This window comes from Nelumbo lutea, chromosome 1 (genome assembly GCF_056320005.1).
Source record: "Nelumbo lutea isolate HS-2025 chromosome 1, American lotus-T2T, whole genome shotgun sequence".
Taxonomy (NCBI): domain Eukaryota; kingdom Viridiplantae; phylum Streptophyta; class Magnoliopsida; order Proteales; family Nelumbonaceae; genus Nelumbo; species Nelumbo lutea.
Genome location: NC_142684.1, coordinates 122643983 through 122670783, shown reverse-complemented (window position 1 = coordinate 122670783; position 26801 = coordinate 122643983). Strand labels below are relative to the sequence as shown.

General features: G+C 38.3%; 1 protein-coding gene and 2 long non-coding RNA genes across 3 annotated transcripts; 2 read left to right on the top strand and 1 right to left on the bottom strand.

The window, feature by feature from the left end:
* Positions 1 to 6050: 6050 nt before the first annotated feature.
* LOC148877255 (uncharacterized) lies at positions 6051 to 6659 on the top strand. Its single transcript, XM_088969185.1, has one exon. It carries the CDS (start codon positions 6051 to 6053, stop codon positions 6657 to 6659), a length of 609 nt encoding a protein of 202 aa, XP_088825311.1.
* A 3382-nt stretch (positions 6660 to 10041) lies between these two features.
* On the top strand, positions 10042 to 22247 carry LOC148877254 (uncharacterized). Its single transcript, XR_016112781.1, has 4 exons — positions 10042 to 10314; positions 10628 to 10686; positions 11439 to 11916; positions 21889 to 22247. It is a non-coding gene; the product is annotated as an uncharacterized LOC148877254 (long non-coding RNA).
* On the bottom strand, positions 16995 to 24777 carry LOC148877253 (uncharacterized). Its single transcript, XR_016112783.1, has 3 exons — positions 24251 to 24777; positions 23663 to 23732; positions 16995 to 17256 (listed from the first exon to the last, which is right to left on the bottom strand). It is a non-coding gene; the product is annotated as an uncharacterized LOC148877253 (long non-coding RNA).
* Between the last annotated feature and the right edge of the window lie 2024 nt (positions 24778 to 26801).

Below are 26801 nucleotides of genomic sequence, written 5' to 3'. Positions count from 1 at the left end.
TTTCCATAAATTATTAAAGTTTAACTTAATGAAATGCAATAAGGGGTGTAAGAGAGAAGGATATGTTCGAAAATCTCTCTCTAAACCCCATTGCCGCCACCTTCTTCTTCTTCTTCTCTTTTCTTGAAACTTGATTTCTGCTACTTTCTTTTGATTTTCTGCAACTTTTTAAATAGCCCTTTCTTTTCAAAAGGTTGTTTTTCTTCTATATCAATTCTAATTTAAACTACACAACAAAAAAAAAAAAGTAATAAGTAGAACAGAAAGAGGAAAATGAGGGTCAATTTTCTGTTCACGCACATGACAAACAGTAACCTCCAAAACAGTGGTTAATGCTGGTGGTGGAATGAGCAGCCTAGTAACCTCTGGAGGAGAATTATTTTGGCTAAATATGGAATGGGCAACAACAACTGGGACCCTCCATAAGAAAATACAACGTACGGGTGTGCACCATGGAGATGCATTCAGAAATCCTTGGGTGAATTCAGAAAAGGAATTAGATTTTAAGGATGGCTCTGGAATAAAATTTCAGCAGGATATATGGTGTGGAAACCAACCTCTTAAAGAAGCTTTTCCAAATTTGTATGAAATTAGCACAAGAGAGCGAATGCAGGATAGCTGATGTTTATTGTCATCAGGGAGAGTCAGGTGAATGGAAATCCATTTTCAGAAGGGGTCTAAATGATTGGGAGGTTGGGTCGTGGATGGATCTGATGCAAAAAAATAAATGCTATTAAAACCTTTAAGAGAAGACAGAGACAAGAAAATGGAGATGGGAAAGATCTGGTCAGTTTTTGGTGAAATCTTTTTATAAATTATAAGCATCCAGCTGAAAGAGAGTCTGGATAGATTTCCAATGGAAAGAATTTGGAAAACTGCATCTCCTATGAAAGTGTTCTTTTTCTTATGGACTGCCATGCTCAGAAAATGCTTAACAGTGGACAACCTAAATAGAAGAGGTATGGGGATAGAAGATAGCATATGCCAAATGTGTGGGGGTGGAGTCAGAATCAGTGATCACCTCTTTATACATTTTTTTATGAATATCATCTTTTTAAACATTGCAAATTTGCAAGGAGCCTATGTAACAGGGTATTGAGTGCTGTGGGGTTGCAGTTCTATTTTCCATCAAATTTGGAAGCTCTCCTATGGAGTTGGCAGGTGTGGAGCTTAAGTAAGAAAGGAAAGGTTATTTGGGGAGTGGTGCCTTTGGCTATAACTTTGTGAATTTGGAATAAAAGAAATGCAAGAATTTTTTACAACAAATACAATTCAGACGGCACTGTATATAACATATTAAATTTGAGGTTTAACTGCATTTATTCTTCGCATCAGATTGGGTCATGGATGGATCTGATACAATATTGGGAGATTGGGTTGTGATTTGTGAATGGATCTTCCTAAAATTTTCAAAATGAAATGAATTTTTATGAATCCTTAGTATCTTGAAATTTAAGACTAAGACAAGTATAAGGCACCATATAATTAAACATATTAATCACTTTTCATAATAACAGAAGAATATAACTTCAAGGTACACTTACAGCGCCCTCGCAAAGAAAAAAAAAAAGGGGCATGTTCAGAAGTCTGTGACAGATGATTTCTGTGCTGCATTAGTTACAAAGCTTAAAATACAAACAAATAGAGTGAAGGACAAAGCACGGACAGGATGAGAAAGAGCAAGCAGTATTCATATACAAAACTTCAAAAAGAACTGGATCAATCTGTCCAACCAAAATACTGGGTGCTACAGCACAGTATATAAAAAAGCAGTAGTAAGGGAAAAGAGAGATCCCCTTGGAGAAAACAGATTGCAACCTTGAATTGTGATATCATGCAAGGATATCTAGTCCACCCCACCCAAGGCCCTAGATAGCTGGGGTAAGGACTGGACATATTCAATGCTAACATATTCAGAGCATTGCTATAAAAAACATTATTAACATAAAAAAGGTCTAGGTAGAAGAGTACCAACTCCAGTGCAAATTATGCAAATAGAGCTTATAGGCCTTACTCTCTACTTTGCTGCACACAAGGTAAAAGGACTACCATAGAAGGAGGCCCATAAGTTTAACAAAATTGGACGCAAGTGTATATTTCTAAAAGTTCAGGGCACTAATGTTGCACTTGAAAGTTCAGGCGCATAAGTCACTACCCCCAAAGTATAGGGTACCTATTTGTAATTTACCCTAAAATTAAACTAGCTGAAGTGCACTACTATGCAAATAAAATGATAAAAAGTTGAAAAAAACTTTTAACTCATTGATTGGATTTAAAGATTAAAATATTCAGAAACTACTGTTTTTTATCGGTGAAAGAAAATTCCATGAAAATGAGAAAAAAAATACAGATTATGAGTAGCCTCAGCTACCGCACTAAAACTTGAAGTGTCAACTATCAATTTTGATTTTTCATCTTACAACTGAGCCCAAAAACAATGAGCCCTGCTAGCCCTTTGGATAGATTTTTAATTTTCTTATTTTCATTTCTGAAGAGTCAGAGTCTTTTTTCAACTTGCTTTAGTCAGCTTATCACCACTTGGGAATCGCCTTCTACAACAAGCTTTCTCACCCCTATATCCTTCGTTTTTTGTGCCTTTTATCTCAGCAGTACTGGAATCTCCCATTCCAATAGGGCCCAAGTACAGTCCCAATACAATCCCTTGTCGTTTCTTAAGACTTCACATTATATGATACTATTAAAAAATTCTAATTTAAATTCTATAGCCCGGTCATGAAACCAAGGCAAGTATGAGCATTATATAGTAAAGATAAATATAAAAAAAATAATTAAAATTTTATAAATTAACTGCACGGATAACCAAGACAATGTTTTTTCCTTCCATATATAGAAAACATCTTTGGTAATAAAAAGACAAAGGCCTCACAGACGTTATTAAATAAAGGGTGGTGGTCACAACTTGCCTATGAATTGACAAGCTAAATCAATAAAATTTTAAAACACTGATCTTCATGGAAGAACTAGGGCTAGAGCCTAGATGACTAAACTAAAAACTTTTTACCGGTTGAAATACTGGCAATTCTTTCATTAATGAAATTCATGTCGCGTGGTCAATTTCTTTATTTTCCTTCAAAAATGTGTAGATATCATCGACACCAAATAATTAGTGTTTAAAGAATAAATACGAAGATTCAGCAAGCGCTATTTCGTTCCAAAAAAAAAATCTGGCGAGAAAATTGGATGGGTTGTCAGAAATCTAAGTTTGTGACAATGTGAAACAGCAACAAACATCCATAACAAGTATATACGCCTACAAAGACCGATATCAACAATGAATCACAAATCAAGATGTGACAGTCAGTTGTTCAATTCTTTGAAACATTTCATTTATATTATGTTTGGTTTGAAGGAAAGAGTAGGGAAAGGAAAGGAAAGGAAATTTTTACAAATCTTGTATAGGTTTTTCTGCATTTTCTTTCCTTTCCCTACTCTTTCCTTCAAACCAAACATATCGTTAAAGTTTAGGTTTTACGAGGAATATCTTTTCCTAAAATGGGACGGGAGGATCACCTATGGAACTTTGACGGTGGTGGAAGCGGAAACAATGCAATAACTAAGGAGCTTTTTTAGAGGAAGAGTTTGCCGGTCACTGAGTGATCCCAAAATGCAGCTCAAATCCGTCCCGAAGATCTCCATCACCATTCCAGTCCAATTGATCGACCACAACAGTCAATAAAAATCATTCATTCATCTCACCAGTCACCACCTTGACTCCTAAGAGTTATCCTTAGCCTATAATTTTGAAAGTGGCTAATTTTTCTTAAAAAATATTAAATAAGGACAGAAATACTGTTTATCTTTTCTTATTTTTCGTTTTCTTCTTCTTCTTCTCTGCATTGCATTTGAGTTGTTCCAAACTTGGAGCAACGCTGCTATGAGTTCTTCAGAAGTAGTTAGAAGAACACTTGAAACACCATAACAGGTACATAGATAGGCAGTTTGGTTCCAACTACTAAGTCTGTTATAACTTAGAAGTATCTGAAGCAGTTTTGATACGCTATTAAAGCATGGAAATCGGGATTGGAAGAGGTCTGCGAGTATGCTAAGTGGAGAAGCGGGATACACAGAACAAAAATGCAAAAACGCAAGAGTGGGTTTTGTTGTAGCAAACCAACAACTACAAGAGTGAATAAAGAAATAGACATTTGTTTGGTGGTTTGGACTTTGGAGGAGGGAGATGAATAATGTTTTTGCTTATACAATATGTCATTGCATGTGTGATACATATTATTACATACGTATGAAATCTTTCAATTGCATTATCTGGCCAGCTGAAAATGAAATATGTCATTGCATGTGTGATACATATTATTACATGAGAGGACACCTTTCTGTCTTTATCTTTGTATGATTCACATGTTTCCCCTCTCTTCCTTCACTAATTGCTAATATAATTTAATTAAATGTTCATTTAAGTTACCTTTAGTTACAACATTTAATATATCATTAAATGTTATTTAAGTGAAATAACTTGTTAAAAATCACAAATCAAAGTTAACAAGTTTTGAAACCAAGTCATTTGCTTATAACAATAAGCAATTAACCATTATACCAACCTTAATTACTTCTTAAAACAACATGTTTTTTTATACTTAAAGTAATCTTTATTGCTTTGGTTTCTTTGGTGGAAATTTCCCAACAAATGCTATAAATTTCGTTATTAATATTTATATAATAATAAGATGAATACAAGTTATATTTATTTATTAAAAATTAAGGTATATATTAACTTGTATACATAATAAATATTATCTAAATCTATATATAATAAATGATTTCAAAAAAAAAATTAACTAATAAATATTAGTATATATACACACACATTTTAGTTCTTCTATTTTTTTTCAATGGTTACTAATTATATCCCAATATCTTATATAAATCATTAAAGAATGCTTTTTATGTTTAAATAAATTAGTTATACTCACATAAAACTCATTTTTATTATGGGTCATATTTTTAAGGATTTTTTTTGGATTTTCTAATGTATCCGTGCATATCTTGATTTTTCGTCCGTATCTATACATTTCCAAAGCGTATCTCGATACATCTCTTAAAATTATCTTTCCGATACACCTTGCGTTTCCGATACTTTGAATGTTGCCTCCACGGTATTAGAAACCCAACTCTCAAGAAGATAGGTTTCTCTAAAATAACCATGATGTCTGCTTTATCCTAAAGGCTAAAGCTAGCACCCAACACTGCCATTTTAGCAAAACCCACTTTAATTTAGCAACAGAATAGAATGGGTTGTGTAGCCTCTAAGCTAGAGGGGGAAGAAGAAGGTATCTGCAATGCGCTGCTACACCTTGGCCTATGCACATTGCAGATGCCTTCATTCTCTCTACGTCGTTGCAGTAGCGATAAGGCTTTTTGTTGCTCGCCATTCCTCTCCACCTTCGCCGTTCCTCATCACCTTCCCTCCCCCTTGTCCTTCCTCACCCTCTACTGCCACCCATAATGTAATCTCCAACCCTATGTTTCTCCAGCAGGCACCATCAGAATCAACAGAAGAAGTTGCTGCTTGTCAGTCATCGGATTCTTCTAGTTGTTTAGACTCTTTAGAGACAAAGAGGGAGGAGGAAGCAGGAAGAGAAGAACAAGAAGAAGAACATGAGGTTTGCAGTATTTTTACTTAGAAATGCCCCCACCACCGTCCCCACAAAGGGATTTCGGGTGTGACTTCTTTAATCCGTTTGACGGAGTGATGTTGAAAAAAATCTTTATTTTGTTGGTCAGTTGTCCTAGTTTTTAGGAAAATTGTTATTAGTTGGAGCATTGCTGAACTAGTTTTCAGCAAGCTTGTTAAGTGGTTGTGATTTTACCAAATTTTTAGCTTAGTGGTTACTGGTTCCTATGCCTATTTAAAGGCCATTTGTTTAGTGAAATTATGCAGTGTGTTGTTTTCATTCACCAGATATTTCCTACTGTATTGTCTTCTCTTTGCAACAGTGGTATCAGAGCCACAAAAGTGAAAAAGGAAGAGTGCAGCAGCAACAACTCTTTCTTTCATTGCAGCAACAATTTCTATGGCTTCTGAAAATTTTGTTCAACCTGCAATCCCACGCTTTGATGGTCATTATGGTCATTGGAGCTTGCTGATGGAGAATTTCTTGAGGTCCAAAGAATACTGGCAGGTGGTTGAAAATGGCATAAAAGAGGCAGCAGCTGGAGTTGTTTTGACAGATGCACAAAAGATAGAACATGAGGCACAAAAGCTAAAAGATTTGAAGGAAAAAAATTATCTCTTTCAAGCTATTGATTGTTCAATCTTGGAAACATTTCTTTGCAAGGACACCTACAAGCAAATATGGGACTCCATGAAGAAGAAGTATCGAGGGAACGCAAGGGCGAAGCGTGTGCAACTCCAAGCTCTTCATAGAGAGTTTGAGGTTCTTCAAATGAAGTCAGGGGAATCAGTTTTAGAGTACTTTTCGAGGACAATGGCAATTGCAAACAAGATGCAGATTCATGGAGAGAAGCTAGAGGATGTGACCATTGTCGAAAAGATCCTTCATTCAATGACACCCAAGTTTAATTTTGTGATTTGTTCTATTGAAGAGTCTAAAGACATTGATGCTCTTTCAATAGATGAATTGCAAAACTCTTTGCTGGTTCATGAGCAGAAAATAACCTAGCAAGACAATGAATAACAAGCACTGCAGGCAGCAACAAGCTCAAGAGGGTATAGAAAGGGTGGATAGAAAGGCAAGAATACACACCAGAGACGAGACAATAAAGGTGTTGAATCTCAAGGAAACTGGAAAGCTCGTGATGCTCAGAGTTCAACAGGATCCAAACCAAAGTCAACTGACAAATCCAATGTGGAATGTTATCGTTGTCACAGGTATGGTCACTATCGCTCAAAATGCCATACAAATTTAAATAAACATCAAGGGGAAAGGTCTAACTTTGCAAAAAAGGAAAAAGAAGAAGAAGTTTCTCTCCTAATGGTGTGTCATACTATGGAGGAAACTCACCCGAATTTATGATACCTGGATACGGGCTACAACAACCATATGTGTGGAGACAAATCAATTTTCTCTGATTTGGATGAATCATTCCGAGATACTGTTAAATTTGGTGATAACTCTAGAGTATATATTTTGGGAAAAGGAAGTGTTATAATTCAAACCAAAGGAAAGTCTCATTTTATTTCCAATGTGTTATTTGTTCCAAATCGAAAAACTAATCTACTTAGTGTTGGCCAGCTTCAAGAAAAGGGATATGAGGTTTCAATTAAGGATGGAGTCTGTCGAATCCAAGATGAAAAGTTGGGTTTATTTGCCTAAGTAAAGACGACAGCAAATCGGATGTTTTCTATGTATCTCCATCACATTACCCACAAATGTCTCGCTGCAAAACTAAAAGACACAGCATGGCTGTGGCATTTTCGCTATGGTGTGTATTATTGCCTTTCCATCCACCCTTTCCATGCCTTCTTGAGCTTGTTGCTACCTGTAGTGTTTGTTCTTCATTGTCTTGCTAGGTTATTTTCTGCTCATGAACCAACAAAGAGTTTTGCAATTCATCTATTTAAAGAGTATCAATGTCTTTAGATCTTCAATAGAACAAATCACAAAATTAAACTTGGGTGTCATTGAACGAAGGATCTTTTCAACAATGGTCACATCCTCTAGCTTCTCTCTATGAATCTACATCTTGTTTGCAATTGCCATTGTCCTCGAAAAGTATTTCAAAACTGACTCCCCTGACTTCATTTGAAGAACCTCAAACTCTCTACGAAGAGCTTGGAGTTGCACACGCTTCGCCCTTGCGTTCCCTTGATACTTCTTCTTCATGGAGTCCCATATTTGCTTGGAGGTGTCCTTGCAAAGAATTTTTTCCAATATTGAATGATCAATAGCTTGAAAGAGATAATTTTTTGCCTTCAAATCTTTTAGCTTTTGTGCCTCTTGTTCTGTCTTTTGTGCATCTATCAAAACAACTCCAACTACTGCATCTTTTATGCCACTTTCAACGACTTGGCAACATTCTTTGGACCTCAAAAAATTCCCCATCAGCAAGCTCCAATGATCATAATGACTATCAAAGTGTGGGATTGCAGGTTGAACAAAATTTTTAGAAGCCATAGAAATTGTTGCTACAATGAAAGAAAGAATTGTTGCTACTGCACTCTTCCTTTTTCACTTTTGTAGCTCTGATAACACTGTTGCAAAGAGAAGGCAATACAGTAGGAAATATCTGGTGAATGAAAACAACACACTGCATAATTTCATTAAGCAAATGATCAGAAGTTTAATGTACTTGACAGTAACACGACCTAATTTAGTATGTTGTAAGTCTTATTAGCAGGTATATGGAGCAACCAAGTTCTACCCAGATTTTCTGCGACAATAATTCAGCAATTAAGCTCTCCAAAAATCTTGTTCTTCATGGAAGATGTAAGCACATAGACGTGAGGTATCACTTCTTGCGTGGTCTCACAAAGGATGAAGTCATTGATCTCGTTTATTGTAGAAGTGAGGACCAAGTTTCTGATGTTTCTACTAAGCCCTTCAAATCAGTTTGAGGGGATTTTGAATGTTTTAAACTGGATGTATGTAGACATCAGTTTAAGGGAGGGCTTGTTGAAAAAAATCTTTATTTTGTTTGTCAGCTGTCCTAGTTTTTAGGAAAATTGTTATTAGTTGGAGCATTGCTTAACTAGTTTTCAGCAAGTTTGTTAAGTGGTTGTGATTTTACCGAATTTTTAACTTAGTGGTTACTAGTTCCCATTTACTTAATGAAATTATGCAATGCCTTGTTTTCATTCACCAGATATTTCCTACTGTATTGCCTTCTCTTTGCAATAAGTGAGAGCAGAGGTGATTGGTGGATTCAGTCGGAGCTCCGATGAAGACTTGAAGGTGGTGAGGGAGGAGGAAGGGATGCCAGAGCTGGAAGAAGACGAAGAAAGAGAAAGAGGAGAGCAGAATACAATGATGATTGAGTAAGATGTGAAACATGAAGAAAGTGGAGCAGAGGTTGTAGATGTAGTGAGCAATGCTAATTTCAACGGTGGAGAGCAGAAGGGGCTCACTGTGATCGATACACTTGAAAGGGGTAGGAATTATTGGAAGCACTGAAGGATGTGGAGGACCATTTCATAAGGGCGTATGACTCTGGCAAGGATGTCACCAGGATGCTGGAGGCCAATAGAGTTCATCTGCAATCTGGTCTTTAGGAGATTAAAGGTGGGTTCTTTGTACAGAAGTGTTCATTTTTCTATATTTCTCCTTAGATTCGTAATGTGGGTCTACTTGAAGTTCTTTTCTTTTTTTTTTTTTTTTTTTCTGCTGCTGCAAATTTGCGGAGGAGTTTGTTTTATTTTTTTATTTAATTTTGTACCTTACGGTAAAATCTGATTGATTGGGGATCCTGTGATTAAAACAATGTGAAACTCAGCTTCTCCTTTTCAGCTATTTCTTTACTTTGTGGGTGTCCTCCCAGGTAAAACCGTAAAAGTTGCACTTCCTCTATATATTTTTTGTTAGCTCTTATCTGGGTATTACTCTCTGATTTCAGGGAAGCTTAGTTTGTTCAATTAGATATCTCTCTATGGCTTATTCTACCATTACTTGCGTTGGTTCATATTTATCAATTTCTACTTGATGATAAATCCAACTATGCCTGTAACTAACCTATTTATACCAATTAAATGCAGAGAACTCCACTATTTATACCAACACTTAGGTACCCGGAACTTTCAAAAATAAACAGTTAGGTCCACTAGTTAGTATTCCATCAGTAAAACATTTTATAATACCAAAATTACCCTTCTCGTGTTTTTGGACCGTTTTGCCCTTCTAATGTATAAAATCCAAAAGTAGAGGAATCACTAAAACAGAGAAGGAATTTCACTCGCAGGTATGGTTTTTTTTTTTTTTGAAACTGCATTATCACTACAGAAATATTATTTCTAGCGGCAGTTTTAAGGTGACAGATACATGACTGCCGCTAGAAATATTGGCTTTTTAGTGGCAGTCAATTAAAAATGCCACAAAATAAGAACCGACTGCCACTGTAAATAGTCTCGTCCTCTTCGCATTTTTCTTTGTCTCTCTCCTCCCCCAGTCGCCCTCTCTGTCTCTCCTCCCTCAAGCGCCCTCTCTGCCTCTTTCCTCTCTCAGTTCTCTCTCTCTCTCTTAGTACTCTGTCTGTCTCTCTCCTCTCTGTCGTCTCTCTTTCTCAATCATCCTCTCCGTCTCTCTCCTCTTTCAATCGAACATTGCACAACCACCACCGTCTCTCTCCTCCAGCTTCACGCCATCGGAAGGCATCCAAGCGCAGGTGAATCTCAATCTCTCTCTCTCTCTCTCTCTCTCTCTCTCTCTCTCGATTCTCTTTGTTCTCCACCAGATAAAACTAACCAGTGAGGGCGACCATAGATAAGTCGGACCACATCACTAAAGTAACATGTTCTTTTACTTTTATTGATCTTTTCTTTTCATTTCCCGCTAAACTAACATGTTCTCTTACTTTCCACATAATTTCCATGTTTTGAAAAGAGGATTCTTGGCCAGGGTTTTTCAGATGAAAACCATGGAGACGGTTTAGCAGGTTTTCTTCTAAACCAATCTTTTTTCTCCTTTTTCTTTCCCAGATGAAAGTTAACAAATGCTGGTAACTCTAAGAGGAAACATCTGGAATCAAGATGCCAAGGTATCAGCTTTCTTGCAATGCCTTATCTTATTGAACTGTCAAAAACACGTGCATAGTTGACTAAACATGCCTCATCTCCTCTATTTCGTTGATTTAATGCCCCTTGGAATATTGGAAGCCCCCAGGGTTTTGGTAAGATAGTATTCTTAAAGTAGTTCCATTTACTCCTCTGCACCGAAGGCATTATGGTCATCTGTAATGTCTTGTGGTCTATATGATGATGATCACATTTAACTTTTTTCCTTTAGCTGTGCTTGACTGCATGAAATTTAATGCAACACAAAAAGAAGGGCTTAAGCTCATATCAACTCACAAAATGGAAGAACCCTTGAATCATGGACATATCCCACAAGGGCATTTACCTGTTACAAGTTCAATTTTACCTAATCTAATACCTGGGCTACCATCATCATCATCCGTTACAATTCGTGGTTTATCAAATACCCCCTTTCATTTGTCGGGGTGGGCCTTGCCTCCTCTACCTCCAGGCCCCCTCTTGTCTCATCGCAGACAGAACCTATATCTCAAAATGTGGGCCCTATTGCAACTCATGCATCTAGTGGGAGTGCATTTTCAGGTCTGATTAGTTCTTTCATGGCTCAAGGTTTGATCTCATTGACAGCACCTGCTTCAGTTCAAGTACATCTAAGTAATGTATATTTTTTTAGCTATTCTTGTTGAAATGTTGTTCTTGGCGAAATAGCATAATGTTATATCTTAAGACAGTAATCCCTTCTGTCATGATTCCATAGGAGTTAAGTTCAATCTGGACCTCCTTAAGGTGCAACATGAGTCTGCAATAAAAGGCTCTATATGCTTACGTTTCAAGTGCCAAGAGGAACACAGTAGTCATATGGATTGGCACGTTACAAAGAATCAGATATACTGGGTTTGTGAGTACTAATGTGTGGCTCAATGGTGCAAAAGCATTGGGAGTTGATGCAATTCCTGGGTTTTTGGCCACTGAAGTTGTTGCTGAGAAGAAGAATGATAAAGAAATGGTTGATCATGCTGACGAGAATCAGAATGTATGTGTATTATGTGGAGAGCCCTTTGATGATTTTTACAGTGATGAGATAGAGGAAGGGATGTATAAAGGGGCTGTATACTTAAATGCACCTGATGGCCCACCGACAAACATGGACAAATCCCAACTAGGTCCAATCGTGCATGCAAAGTGTAAATCTGAGTCCACAGTAGTTCCTCCTGAAGATTTTGCTAGATGAAGGGGTATGTTTCATACTCTCTCCTACTATTTCCCTTTTTGGCTTTTATGATATTATCTCTCTTGATATCTATATATTACCTAATATATTTGAAATTAGATGTGTTTTGTGATTTGGAAATTTCACTGTTATATTCTAGGAGGTAAAAAAATATGTGAAACCCCCATAACCCTGATTATTTGGACAAAGGCCCCTTTTATGATCTCCTTTTGTATTTTAAGAGTTTTGCTCCACATAATTTATGAGTTATGATAGCATTGCTAGAAAATCTTAAATTCTAATTCTGTCAAGGCATAGTGTATGGGTTATTTAGATTTCATTGTTTTTTCTGTATTTTTCTGAAATATTTATCTATGTAATAATTATTTTTGTAGTCCATGTATGGAAATTTACATATCCCATAGAACCTAAAAGTATATTCTAACTTTACAATACTGAAGATGCATTTGGCATTTCTTGTTTTAAGGATTTCTCTCCTTTTTTGCAATTAAAAAATCAGTGTTCCTAACCAAATAATGTATATGTGGCCAATGAAACACAGCAGTGCATGCTTGCCACCCAATCCTCACTCTCAAAACCAAATGACTTCACTTGTTCATTCTTGAAAGAAAGTTTTACAGGTAGGTATTCATGATAAGTTCAACCAAATAACATACAAATTAAACAAAACTATCGTCGTATTATAAACCTTTATCACTTTATTTTATCCTTAACATCAATAAAATCCCTCTCTCCAGATTAAAGCGGCTGTAGAAACATTGATAATAGTATGTACATCAGGGTACATAGAAGCATACAAGAGCACCACATTTTCCCCTGCAAGATCCTTGTTCTGTAACAGCAAAACGAGCTTGATGGAAGAGAACAATGAGCTGTTCAGATGGATTTCTAAACTACATACTATACTGTGAATGTGAGCAACAAGATGCTTTCAATTTTCTTCTTTCTTTCGGTCTTAAATCATATATTATCATGAAGACACTTATGGTTCTAATTGATGTTGTCCGATCCGAGGTATCTCTAACCAAGATCGTAGTCAGATAGTCCTGCCAATTGGTGAAATCGAGGTGGAAGGACGAAATCACGCACCAAGATCTGAAATCAAGGAAAAGATCAGAGGCCCAAGGAGTTGTTCCCCGGGTAGACACTCCGACGCTCAAGTCAATGGAACGAAAGGTAAATGGTCAAGCCGAGCAGATGAAAAGGATGCTGATCTGAGCAAAAGAGGCAAAGTAAAAGTCTGAGGATTCAAAAGTCCCTTACCCTGAGTGGAGGTTACCTATTTATAGCTAAAGATTTGTGTCTGATGAGGGGCACTTTGGTCCCTTCACACAAATAACGACACATGGACGCTATTGACAGCATAATGCCAAGTCAATGTGCCAGCTCAACGAGTCAGCACATGTCATCCAACATCAGGTAGGCGGCTGAGCTGGGGCGAGTTTGAGCCACCGACAATGCAAGTTTGCCCAAACCGTTTCACACGCCTCGCCCTCGAGGGCGCCGTTACCACGACCATAGGAGCAGCTCACCGAACCGTGTGCCACAAGTCCCGCGAGCGACCTGTAACCGTCGCGCAAATCTAGCAACTGACATTAACACGCCTCATATTGCGGAAACAGCTCTGCCAAAGGCTCAGAGACTTTGCCCAGAGCACCTGAACCCCAGATAACTATAAAAGGGCTCCAAATCCACCCAAAAAAGGTATGTGCATTGATATACTTAGCTCTCTCAGACTCTCAAGAGAATTCTTACAACCCCCTTTCTGACTTAAGCATTGGAGTGCTCTCCTGGGGGAAAACATACCCAGGCACTCTCACCCATCTCTTCCTTGCAGCTCGTTTTCAGCTCGGACACTCAGATAACAGCTCGGCAACACAACTCGACCCTACTAGATTGGACTCTTGTTCGAGCCTAGTCACTTGACACGAGGGAGCGTCCAGATTGCGCATCAATGTCCAACTCGGATAAGGCTTGCAGGGTTGTCAGGATGAGGTTACCCGCCGAGGACTTCAAGATAAGTCCTCTTCCCCAGCGGAGTTGTCTTCTATGTCTATATGGGGCTTTCCTTCTTGGCTGCTCTTATTTGTCTTGCATGGTGCCGATGTGGCTGGAGAGGTAAGACGACCATGGAGGCTGCCATGTGGCGTTCGTGGCCAGCTCAACCATAACCAAAACACCACTCCCCCAGTTCTGAAGTCGAGGAGTTAGTGCTTGGTCGTGGTGTGGCGTGGAAGAATTTTGTAGTCCTCAATTGAGGAAATTTTATTCCAATTGGGATCACTTTCTTGAGTTGAGTGGATCGGGATGAAACCGGTCCGCTAGATGAATCGACCGGTTCAATGCTCGTGTCGTTTCTGAGACAAGTCGGTGGGTGCATCATTTTGTTTCCTCGAGGCTATGCACGTACGGAGAGCGGCGGCGGCATTTCGTCTTCCCAAGGTATTAGAGGGCGGCGTTGAATCGACACCGTTGATCTGACTTGATCTGGGTCGTTGGGTATCCTATAAAAGAGGAACGGAGAGCCATTTCACTTTGTCATTTGTGAAGAGTCTTCTCCTTGGAGTTTGACGAAAAGTAGTGCTCGACTGGTGCTTTGGTTATTTGTGGTGTAGTCTTTGTTTTTTGGTAAGATGTCTTCTTCTTCGTCCTCTGGTTCTTCTTGTTTGTAGGTACTTGGGCCGAGGACTTTTGTTATTCTATATAGACCCTCCCAGTTTGGTCCGAGCTTCCTTTCTCCTGGCACGGGTACTATGACTTTGCAGAGGACGAGGTCACCTGTCTTGAATTCCTCCTCCAGACTTTAGAGTCGTAGTACTTGGTCATCTTGCACTGTTTTGCCACCATCTTGAGGTGTGCTCAATTGCGGGTCTCTTCAACTAAGTTGACCTCTGCACAAAGGATTCATTGTTCTATTCGTCATTGTAGAGATCAGTCCAGAGAGTGGGAGAACCGATCTCTACGGGGATCATCGCTTTGGCTTTGTACGCTAGGCTGAAATGGGTCTCTCTAGTAGTTGTATGCGGTGTGGTTCTATAGGACTAGAGGATGCTTGGCAGTTCTTCGACCCACTTGCCCTTAACCTTGTTAAGCTTGGTCTTCAGGCCATGGAGAAAGGTTCGATTGGTCACTTTGGTCTGTTCGTTGCTCTGTGGTTGGTGAACGGCTGTGGTCCGGTGGTCTATCTTTAGCTCGGCATAGAAAGATTCAAACTTTCAATCGGTGAACTGGGAGTTGTTGTTGGTGATGAGGACCCGAGGAATACCGAAACGGAAGATAATGTTCTACCAAAAGAAATTTTGGGCGTTCTACGTGGTGATGCGTGCCAAGGGTTCGGCCTCCACCCACTTAGTGAAATAGTCCACCGCAACGAGGAGAAACTTCTTTTGCTCGGCCACAATGGGGAAGGCCCTGAGGATGTCCATCCCCCATTGGGCGAAGGGCCATGGATTGGTGATGGGCATTAAGGGAGTTGTGGTGAAGGTCCGAATGTCTCTGATAGTGATCGCACTTCTTGACGAGTTGAGTTGCATTTTCATGGTGGGCTAGAAGTAGCTCTGCCAAAGTGATTTATGAGCCAAGGTTCGAGCACCAAGGTGGTCTCTGCAGATACCCTCGTCTCTCCCTGAGGACATAATCGGCCTCGACTAGGGGGAGACACCTCAGGTAGGGGAGAGTGCATGACCAGCGTAGAACTATCTTTGGATAAGACAGTACCGGGCTGACCTGTGGGCAAGCCTCTTTGCTTCGGCTTGGTTGGCTGGCAGAGTGTCGTCCTATAAATGCTATTATGGGGTCCATCCACGATGGTTCTTACTGGATGGGGATGATCACCAGGGTTGTCTCTGAGATGTTGGGCTGTGCTAGGATGTCCATTCTGACAGTCATGCCAAGGTTTGTGCAGGGTGAGCTGGCGAGCTTTGAAAGTGCATCGGCTCGTATGTTCTCGGCTCGAGGGATTTGCTGTATGGTAAAGTGTTTGAGTGGTTGAATGAGCCCTTGCACCTTCTGCACCTTCTGCAAGTAGCTCGCCATAGTTGGCACCCTTGCTTCAAACTGGTCGAGGGCTTGGTTGACCATAAGCTAGGAGCCACTGAAAGCTTCAACTCACCTAGCTCCGAGGTCTAGGGCGAGCCGAAGTTCGGTTATTAAAGCTTTGCACTCGGCCTCATTATTGGATGCTTTGAACTCGAATCTGAATCCGTGTTCTAGGACGGTGTTGTCCATGCTAAGGAGTATGAATCCGACCTCATTGCCTTGCTAGTTAGATGAGTCGTCCACATGAAGAGTCTAGACTGGTGAGACCTCGATTGGGTCATATGTTGATAAGGTGCACTCAGCCAAGAAGTCAGCCAAGGCATGGGCTTTGATGGTGGGCCAAGATGCATAGTTGATATCGAACTCACTCAGCTCCACGCTCCATTTGACTAGGCGGTCAGATGCTTCCAACCTCAATAAGACTTGCTTGAGAGGCTAGTTGGTGAGCACTAGGACGTTGTAGGCTTGGAAGTATGATCTGAGTTTTCTCACCGAGGTGACTAGGGCCAGGGTGACCTTCTCCAGGTTTGAGTACTGAGTCTTCGCACCTGTGAGGACTTTGCTGGTGTAGTAGACACTACTGGAAAAATCATCTATAGAGGTGGTCATAACTACCTCTAAAAGCTTAAAAAATGCCTCTAAATGTTATAGGAGGCAACCAGGTAAGTGCCTCTAAAAGCCTTGCCACTAAATGTTTGAGGCACTTGGTTGAACATTAGAGGCGGATTATAAATCCATCTCTAAATTGGACTTTTAGAGGCACATTCTGCCTCTATTGCATTGACGCTAAAAATCTTGTATAGAGGTAGTTAAAAGTGCCTCTGAAAGTTTAATTTAGAGGCGCATTTGAATCCCTCTAAATGATTTGGCAGCAATTTTATGTGCTTCTAAATGAAATCTAAGAAAATGAAAAATCTGTATGCTTTCATATTTAGAAGCACTTTTGGCCGTCTCTAAAAAAGTTCCATTTTTTCTAAAAAAAAGTGCAATATATTGTGAATATTGCTACATAAAAATTCTAATGGATACACCTGCATGAAAATATATTCAATCAAAACATAAAACATGTATGAAAATATATATAAAATCCAAAAAGATACACCTTATCCATAAAATTCCAATTGACTTCCATCATCATTTTAAAAACAAAAAAACACAACATTCAGCCCTAATTATATTCGTTCTTCCTTTTGAATAGATGTCTTCTTTTTTTAACAACCCACAAATCAAATATAGAATAGTCCAAAAGAAATTCCTTTTAACATCTCAAAAAAATTGCTCTTTGTAGTCTTTCTTCCTCTACAACCTGCAAAGAAAAGCAACAAAAAGAAAAAAAAAAAACAAAGTAAATAGATATAATTTTTGTAAATTAATAGACATTGACTATCTAATCACATATAGCAACAAAAAATGAAATGAAAATAATTATACGTAAATATTATGCATTTCTACTGCATACCAATATTTAGCATGTCTGGATCATCTCAGCGGAACCACATACTAGGGTGATATGAGATGGATACGATAATGTAGATCTGAATATGATTTGGGACGGATATGGGTGACAACCAGACACTGGTCCAAATATATAGATCCACCTCATTAAGCACAACTTAGATACAGATCTGAAACCCATGAGAGGTGTTTCTATTTGGAGCTAGACCCAGTTCAGAATAAAGCCACTCCAGATATGACCCATTTCATGCACCACTACATCCTACCATGTTTTTCATATTTCCTTGGAATAATGACCATCAGTATTTTTTTCCAAATGAAAATACTTCAAAAAAAAATCATATTACCTCTTTGCCCGGGCCTGGAAAACCACCAAAGAAAGAAAAGCTTTGACCCCATCCCCTCTCATAAAGAAATGATACCAGTGTTATAAGGAAGATATAAGTTTAAAAGAAGTATGCTTTCTGCTTTTCAATTGAAGAAAATCTTCATCTCATATTTGAAATCAAGGCCCAGATCAGCAGTTATAGCTACCAAATTGAATGGTATAGACATCTATGACAATATATATAAATCAACATTCAGTTTTGATAATTTTGAAATTCAAGAAGTTTGCCTTTTTTGGTTAATTAGTTCCTGTATTGTAGATTACATAATCACAAATTGGAAGTGAAGCAACAATTTATCCAGAGCATGAATTTAAGTGTAAACTCTATATTATACCACAACCATTAGTTAATGACTAAACCACACATCAAAATTATGTGGTTAATTTATGATATCAACTTATGAAGTGATCCTCAAACTTGAAAAGTTCTGTTGAAGGAGGTGTAGATTCACCATACTCCTTGGTACCACTAGCTGCTGTCAAGTCAAGATATTATTCGTTATTGAAATAAGTTTTTGTGCACTCCGATTGAAATGATAAAGTTCAGAACTTACAATACTTCAATAAAGACTTGTCAATACATAATTATTAGTACAATTGGTTCAAGTGTTGTGTTTTTAACTAAGGAGTAGGTTAGGATTTGTTTGGAAGTCATTTTTAGTTGATTTTATTAAGAATTTCAATATTTAAATCCTATTTAAAATCTGATTAGTCAAATTCAAATCAAATATTGATGCAGGAGCAACCAAAAGAAGCTAAAAATGTTATATATTGAATCATATTTAAATCCCAATCAGATTGTTCAGACTGGGAACCAGCAGCCAAAATGGTTCTTGGGATGCCTAGTTCTTAGAAATGTTTGACTTGGTCAAATTTCCCAAATACATGCCAGTAGGTGTGATACATATATTGCTTTAAGCTTATTTTGGTGCAAAATAGCTTTAAAAGATAATCTGGAACCATTTACTATTTTTCTAATTTTGTACATTTGTGGTCTTTTTATTGTTTTGAGGGAATTGAGTAGTTGACCAAACAATCTAGCTGTTCAACCTGTGACCCAGTGGCTAAAACAGTTATGTCCAATCTGAGTTTGGAAAATGGTATCACTTGGACTTTAAATGGTCATCCTTAAGCAAATATATAGACAGAAGCCTTCAGGGATCAAGATCCTACATTGAAGAGTCCAACTGAGAAAATCTATGGGACAATGATCATGTGATGACAACCACATGCTTTTAGTATATTCTTCTTGAGAAGATGCAAAGAATATGATCTATTTTCAGGAAAAAAAGTATGCCACAAATACTTATTAAACACTAACTGATCACAAGGTCTTTGAATTGGGCAATATTCATTGCTAGGACCCATTAACTGATGTATCTTTACATCCTTCACATGAGTTGCCTGTTGAGATATTGTCTTAAGAATAGAAATTAGAGCTTTGACTCCTAGATTCAAGTTTATCCTAAACCTACCCTTATTGTCTACATTATCTCCTTAACATGCTTTGATGTACCACTGTGATCAAGCAAAGGAACTAAAGCCCTTAGCCCAATGAATGAGCTGGGTAGATAATAACAGTCAAGAGCCATTCATTGATAATGAAAACATAGATACATACCCCTGCACATCAAGGTCAAAGGAGCTTAGGTTCCCTTGGGTTGAGTGAGCTTGCCAGAATTAGGAACAAGATTTAGAAATGACAAGCTAAGGACGACAAGAGATAACTAAGATGGACTTACAAACCTATCTAGAGAGCAAATGCATCATATAAGAAGAAACTGTAAAAGCAGAATGTGAAGTCCGATACAGGCAGCTATCCATCCAAATGCAAAGCATGCATAAACAATGACAATGTAAGAAAAACTTTCAGCATGAGAAGGCGAGGAACTAATTTATCAAGGGTACTTACCCAATGGAAATCCCTGTGATTCTTTTAGAAGCTCAGTCCAACAACTGCCACTTACTCAGGGATGGAGATACCCAGATTTTGGTTTCTGCAGTAAGTGACATCTACTTACCCAATGGCAATCCCTGTGATTCTTTTAGAAGCTCAGTCCAACAACTGCCACTTACTCAGGGATGGAGATACCCAGATTTTGGTTTCTGCAGTAAGTGGCATCTACCCCTAAGGGAAACCTTCTTATACTCTGTTAAACCAAAGCACAAAACCTAAGGAAAAGTACCTGGGCTTCAATTAGTCTACCTAGTAAGTGGCTCTGAATTCCTGACTGGGAGATGCCCACAAATCTGACTTGCATGAAATGGCCATTGACAAGGAAAACCGAACCAAGGCAAAGAGCCCAATTTAAATTCACTTCACTCCATCGCTGTTATGGGAGTACAAAATTCAGGTGTGATAACTCAATCAAAAAATCACACTTCCAAGGATTGATATGCATACTCAAAACTGGAGATGGAATCAGTGGGATAGAAGAAAAAAACTTTCAGCACAAGGTGTCATTGACTTAGTTCAAGAGAGAAAGATCTGCATCATTGTTTCTCAACAGTTTTGCTTATCCATGGTCTTCGCTTGAATTCTTACAGACATTCAAGCCTCACTGACACCTACATTTTGGTTTCTTTGAGATAGTTTTCATTGTAGGTTTGAGTATTTTGATAAGTAGGATCCTCCAACATAGGAAGTTGGTAGGAATAACAGAAAAGACAACTGTTTGTAAATAATTTATGGTACAATGCATAGTTAGAGAGCACATCTGCTGCAACTGTGGTTGCAGCACTTCCTTGCAACTCCCCAATTTAACATGGGCATGCCAACCCTTTGTTAAAATTCAGAACATAACATGATTTGCTTTTTATTTCCATCACTAGCATATCCATGTTAAATTGGGGGGACTGCAAGGAAGTGTTGCAGCAGATGGGATCTCATGAAAAACTATAAGAAAATACAAGGGCATGTAGTGACTAAAAGTCTAAAACCAGTTAGGCAGTGTCCCGGGCAAGTTATCAAGTTGATGCAGGCACTGAAAGCCAAAATTGAACTATGGAGAGAAGCTGAAATTTGAGAAAAAGTTTGGAATTGACAATCACAACCTCAGCATATGCCTAAGGGAAACTCAAACTAGCTGAGCAGATGCCCCAGGCCATTTCAGATTGTTCTGGATATGAAGATCTCAATTATGTCATAGTTTCATCTGGTTTTGTTACCAAAGTAATATTCTTGTACACATCACTTATCTTGAAAGTAACAATAAAGGATTCTTTTGTTGAATGAAATCGGTACCCCTTCTCAAAAATAGTAATATTTTTGTAAATATCATGATTTTTAACTAGTAACGGTAAAGGATTTTATTGAAATAAATGAACGAATGAATGAATAGTTTTAGTATAATCTTGTGCCAGGTGCCTCTATTTATTGGCCTAGGCCATGCTAATCATAATAGAACCTAGTTCCAAAGCCATCTGCTTCAACTCCCTCATAATATATCATTTCCAAAAAGCAGTGCTTTTTTCCTTTTTTTTTATTGGCCTGATGTTGTTTTCCTTTAGCATGCCCACAACCCTTCAGGAGTCAATATATCACTTTTTTAATGGTTTGTATATTTTAGGAAGTTTGCATAGCAATATTAACTTATATTTTCTATAATTTTGTAAAACCTACTAACATTCTGATTAAACAAGCACAAAATCTCATTTCATTTTATCCCAATTTGTTTTTAAATTGGCCCTAATGTGCGCTGCCCTCCAAAATCAACATTTACTAGGACATACTTGAACAATTTAGAGTAAGTTGTTTTTGAACCAAGTAAAGAGGCAAGAACAAGATTTGACTCAATCATGTAGAATGTAGCTTCAATCCATAGGACGAAATAGGTCTACTAAGATCTCAAGTTCTCAACATAGCTAGGGTCACTTTTGGAGATTGATATTTATGGAAAAAGCTACTTCACCAACAAAATGCAGAGAAATTGAAACCATCCATATCTTCAATTCCTATAGGATCTAGGGTAACTTAAGGTAGCAGTCCACCTTGTTTGAACTTCCCACTTATATGGCTGATGTAGTGGACCCATAAATGACCATGTATCCCTGTTCTCAACTGTTCCTCATAAACTTCAAATTTTCTTTGGATAGGGTTTCAAGCGAGGTCTCACCACCTGCATCACTCCTTCAAATGCCAAATTGGCAATCAACAATCACTTGGCAACTCTGGCTCCAATAAGGAGAATAACAAACTCTGATCCACATCTCCTATGTGAGCAATCATAGTTGTTAAAATCCTTTTTTGATAAATCATAGTTGTTAAAATCTTATGATTTGCAATACAATTCACAATTTAAATAATGAATTCCAATGGTTTATTTTCAAATTTAATGATTGAATACTTTTCTGAAAAAAAAATGTTGTATTATTTTTTTGAATCTTACCATTCAATTGTGAATCTTGTAATTGTATTCATATGCTTCAAATCAAATTGATTGGCACTTAGTTTTTGTACTTCTGTTTTAAAACCCTTATGATAATTTGAATTATTTAAAACCTACATGAAGACTGTTTTGACTTTGCTTTCCATCACATAAAGGTTAAAGGAACAATATGTGTGGGTTAATTGACTTCAATATCAAATCTTATCATATCATTTTGCACATTTGGTAAAATCATTTCTCTATATATTAAGTTTTTAACTTTTTAGTACCTAAATCTTTAATTCTCAACAAATTTGTAAAAGAAAAATTAATCTTATGCTTTACAATTTTATTTGATTTGTTTCACCCTTCTCTATATATTCTTTCTTTCTCCTGCATATTCTAGGACAAAGTTATGATAAACCTAGATCCAATCCAAGTCTAAACCTGTTACACATCCTTTAAACCACTCAAATATATAGAGTACAAAGAAACTAGAAACCTAAGAGTAAGATGGAGGTGCTAAGTGATGAGTTAAGAAGTTCTACTTGAAACTAAAAGAAATTTAAAAAAAATAAAAATCATTTGGATTCCCATAACTAGTAAAATAAATATAATCGGATGCTAACACAAAGCAAAAGTTCATTGGAGCTCCAAATCTACCAGAGAAAAAGATTAAAATAGAAACTTCTGTATCATTATTTAATAGCTCTAACTAAAATTCTCTCAAGTATTGTCAATTAGTCATGCCCTCTAAATATTAAGCTCTCTCTCTCTCTCTCTCTCTCTCTCCCCCCTTTTTATTTTTGACCTTATAACTATTGACCCCTTAGAACCAGTTTAAGAGTTAACCCCTCACACCTTACTATATTCAAACTTAACCCAATGATCACTAGCCACCTCTCTCCTTCCTGATCTCAGATCTCAATCAACTAAGGGCTGCATTAATATACTTATTTCAAATGTGTTTGTTTTTTTCAGTTATAAAGAGTTTTTCCTTTTGACAATATAATAAGAAGGTTGCAATTGGGATAATGAAAAAAAAAAATGAACCTAATTAGTCTGTCAAAACTGCTAAAACAAGAAAATTTATCTACACAAGTAATAAGTTCTTGCTTTGAGGAAGATGGCCAATTATCTGATTATGTTAAATAGAAAATGGAATTAAATTCAAAATGTGTTTAAAGTTAGTTCTGTACTTAATTAGTTCAACATGAAAGGTAACATTTTGAACAAAGTGATTGGTGAGCCTACTATGCATAGGCATACTTTAATTTGCAGCAGAGAGAATAATGATACAGAAGAGAAAGAGATCTTATTTAAGTAAGGTGCCTTTTTATTGGACAAGGGCAAGCCGATTGTTGTTCATAAACAACATTTCTTGGAACAAGCCAAAGAGCAAGAATAAGGTAGTACAAGGGGAAAAAAAGAAAACTACAATGCTTTTTAAACAACATGGGATTGGATCAACAGAAAAAATGAAGATGATAAAATTGATTTACCATAAAGTCAAACTTTTCATAACTTTTCTCCTCTTGTCTCTTCTCCACTTTCAGCAGGTACGCAGCAGACCTGAAATTGCTCCAAGCAAATAGTTTTTACATAAAAAGAAATTACTGGCACCGCAAAAAGGCCATCTGCCTGACCTCCCAAACTAAAAAACCAAATGGTTTAAGGAAAACCATACAGAATTGTCTGACCAAAAATATATGATTGATTAGAATTCATATATAACCTAGGACATGTATATCTATACAACAAGATAAATGTATGCACAATAAACTCTAAAAAAGGCATATTGGGATATTGAAATTACATTAGCATAGGAAAAGCAGTCACTGAAATCATGTTAAACTAAACATTCATCCCCAGTTATTGCATCAATTCCTCCAAGTTGGCTTCTCAGATTAATGAACTTGGGCTAAACATAATTGATGTTAGAAAATCTTATTGTGGAACTGATATTTTCTGTAAAATAGACGATAAACCAGGAAACTCAAATGCTGCAACCATTCTCTACAAATATCAACTAAATATCATGCACCAGAAAAATTAATACTAATCAACCAAAAATTCCAAACACTTATTACCAGTAGCCACAACAAACTTTCCGTCAAGTCAACTCTCCATTGCCTTCAATTCCTCTATGGCCACCTTAATCTGATCCTGCACCAGCTCAATCCACTTCAAATACAACTCCAACTCCAAGACTTGTTGTTTCCTCCACTTCTCGTCCACCACCTCCCCCTTGGAGAAGCTCATCGCAACCCCCCAAAATTCAGGGGCAACGGATTCAACGCCACCCCTCCGAACCCTCCTCCATTTGAGTGTTCGTTAATTGTGCAATACAGCAGCTCCTTAAACAGCGCTGAGAGGCAACTCCTCACCGTCTCTTCAACAATATTCGGAATGCCAGAGTTGGCCTTGCAATTCAACAAATTCTCCTCTACACCTCTCTTCCTTCGTTTTCGAGGCCTCGAACCCTTCTTTTCCGAGTCATTTGCATCAACATCATTATCAACACCATTGTTATTAACCTCGTTAGGGTTTCTATTGCTATTATTCTTGTGGTTGGGAAGGTTTGTTTCTTCGTCATCCAATCCGGCTTCTTCAACGTGAAATGACAAAACTAAAACTAAGAGGCATTAAAAGGTGCCTCTAATGTTATCCAAATTAGTCTTGACTCCTTTAGTATTTTATAGAGGCATTAAAAAGTTTTCTCGACCACCTCTAGCCAGGTGCCTCTAATGATAAAGAATTCTAGTAGTGAGATCGGCCTCTATGTCTGGCCTTCCTCTTTTATCAAGACCGATCTGACCATTTTGTCCCCAACCGATTGGTAGAGGAGGTACAAATCTCTGGGGCTCAGCTTTATGAGCAAAGGTGGCAAACTTATGTATCTTTTCATCTCCTAGAATTGAAAGCCATTTAACTTTTTCACTACTTTGAAGAAGGGAAAGCACTGGTCCGCAGATTTTAACATGAATTTGTTAAGTGTGGCTATCTATTTGGTGAAGCATTGCATTTCTTTGTAGGTCCATGGAGATTGTATATCGAGGATGGTATGAATATTTTTTGATTTAGCTTTGATTCCTCTCTACATGACCATGAACCCCAGGAATTTGTTGGAGCCAACTCTAAAAACACACTTCATCGAGTTCAGCTTCATCTAGTACTTCTTAAGAGTATCGAAAACTTCCTTAAGGTAGGCCAAGTGTTGTTTGGCTTTCTTACTCTTCACCAGCATGTCATCCACATAGGCTTTCACATTTCAGTCAATCTAGTCTTTGAATACTTGGTTCACCAACCACTGGTAGGTAGATTTGGCGTTCTTTAGACCGAAGGGCATTACTTTGTAGCAGTATTGTCCTTGGACAGTTATGAACGTTGTTTTCTCCTGGTCATCCGGGTGTTTTCACCATGGACTCCTAGCAGTTGGTCAATTCTCCGAATTTGGTTATAGCCCAAAAATGCATCCATGAATCTTAGAAGTTTGTGCCCTGCCATTGTGTCGATGAGTTGGTCGATCCTTGACAGGGGGAAGTTATCTTTAGGGAAAGCCCTATTCAGGTTGCTAAAATCAATGTAGATTTTTCACTTTCCATTGGCCTTCTTGACCATTACTAGGTTCTCCAGCCAATCCGGGTAGGTCACTTCTCGGATAAAGCCAACGTCGAGCGGTTTCTAGACTTATTGATCACCTACCACCATTCTAAGGCGAAGCTTCCCTTCTTCTGCTTGATAGGTCGGTAGCATGGGTAAGCGTTTAGGCGATGGATGATAACCTTTGTTCAACCCCCAACATATCTATCACCGACCATGCGAACACATCAGCATTATCCCTCAATACCTGCACTATGCCATCTTGAAGACAGTCTTCTAGAAGGGAACCAACCTGGATCATCTCCTCGGGGTCTTCTTCAGAGAGAGGCACTTGGATGAGATCTTCCACAGGCTGGTCGCATTGTGTCTGCAACTCATTCCTCAAATCCATGTTTTCCGTGCTAAGTGTCTCAGCGGCGTGGGGCCATCCTCGGTAGGTTGTCAAGTAGCATTGCATTGCGGTCCTTTGGTTTCCTTGGGCCACGCCCACAGGGCATTCAAGGTCGGTCGACTGAGGATGGCATTGTAAGGAGAGAGGACTCGAACGACGATGAAGTCAACCATTGTTGTGGTGGTGATGTCGTCGTCCCCTATCAACAATGGCAGGGTGATCTCCCCTTGGGCCGAACTTCCTGTGTCCACCAAGATGTCCCAAACTTCGAAGCTTGCCACTTCAGCAGTTATCACGAGGGCACCGTCATGCGGGGTCTAGACCCCTTGAGGTCATCTTCGATGAAGGTGATCGAATCATCCTATCTCCGTCTTTTTTGCTCCCTATCTTAGACCTGGTGTAGTCGTGCATATGCCTTGTGGGGCGAGGTGCTCTCCCCCCAAAGGCCATTTTGCTTGAGATTACCACAATGACTCCTATTGGGGTGCATTCAGAGGAGTGAAGTTCTTGTACGTTGGATGTGGGGTCCTCGGTCTTTGGTCAGATTGTTGGTGTTGTCTTTTGCTCTCTCAATTTGACTTGCACTCGTCATGGTCTCTCCTCTTCTGGTCTTGTTGCTCTTTCTTACTCCTCTGTAGTGCTTGGTC

What these genes read in the sequence shown, in the direction of transcription:
- LOC148877255 (XM_088969185.1), top strand. Translation starts at nt 6,051, where the DNA reads ATGGCTTCTGAAAATTTTGTTCAACCTGCAATCCCACGCTTTGATGGT.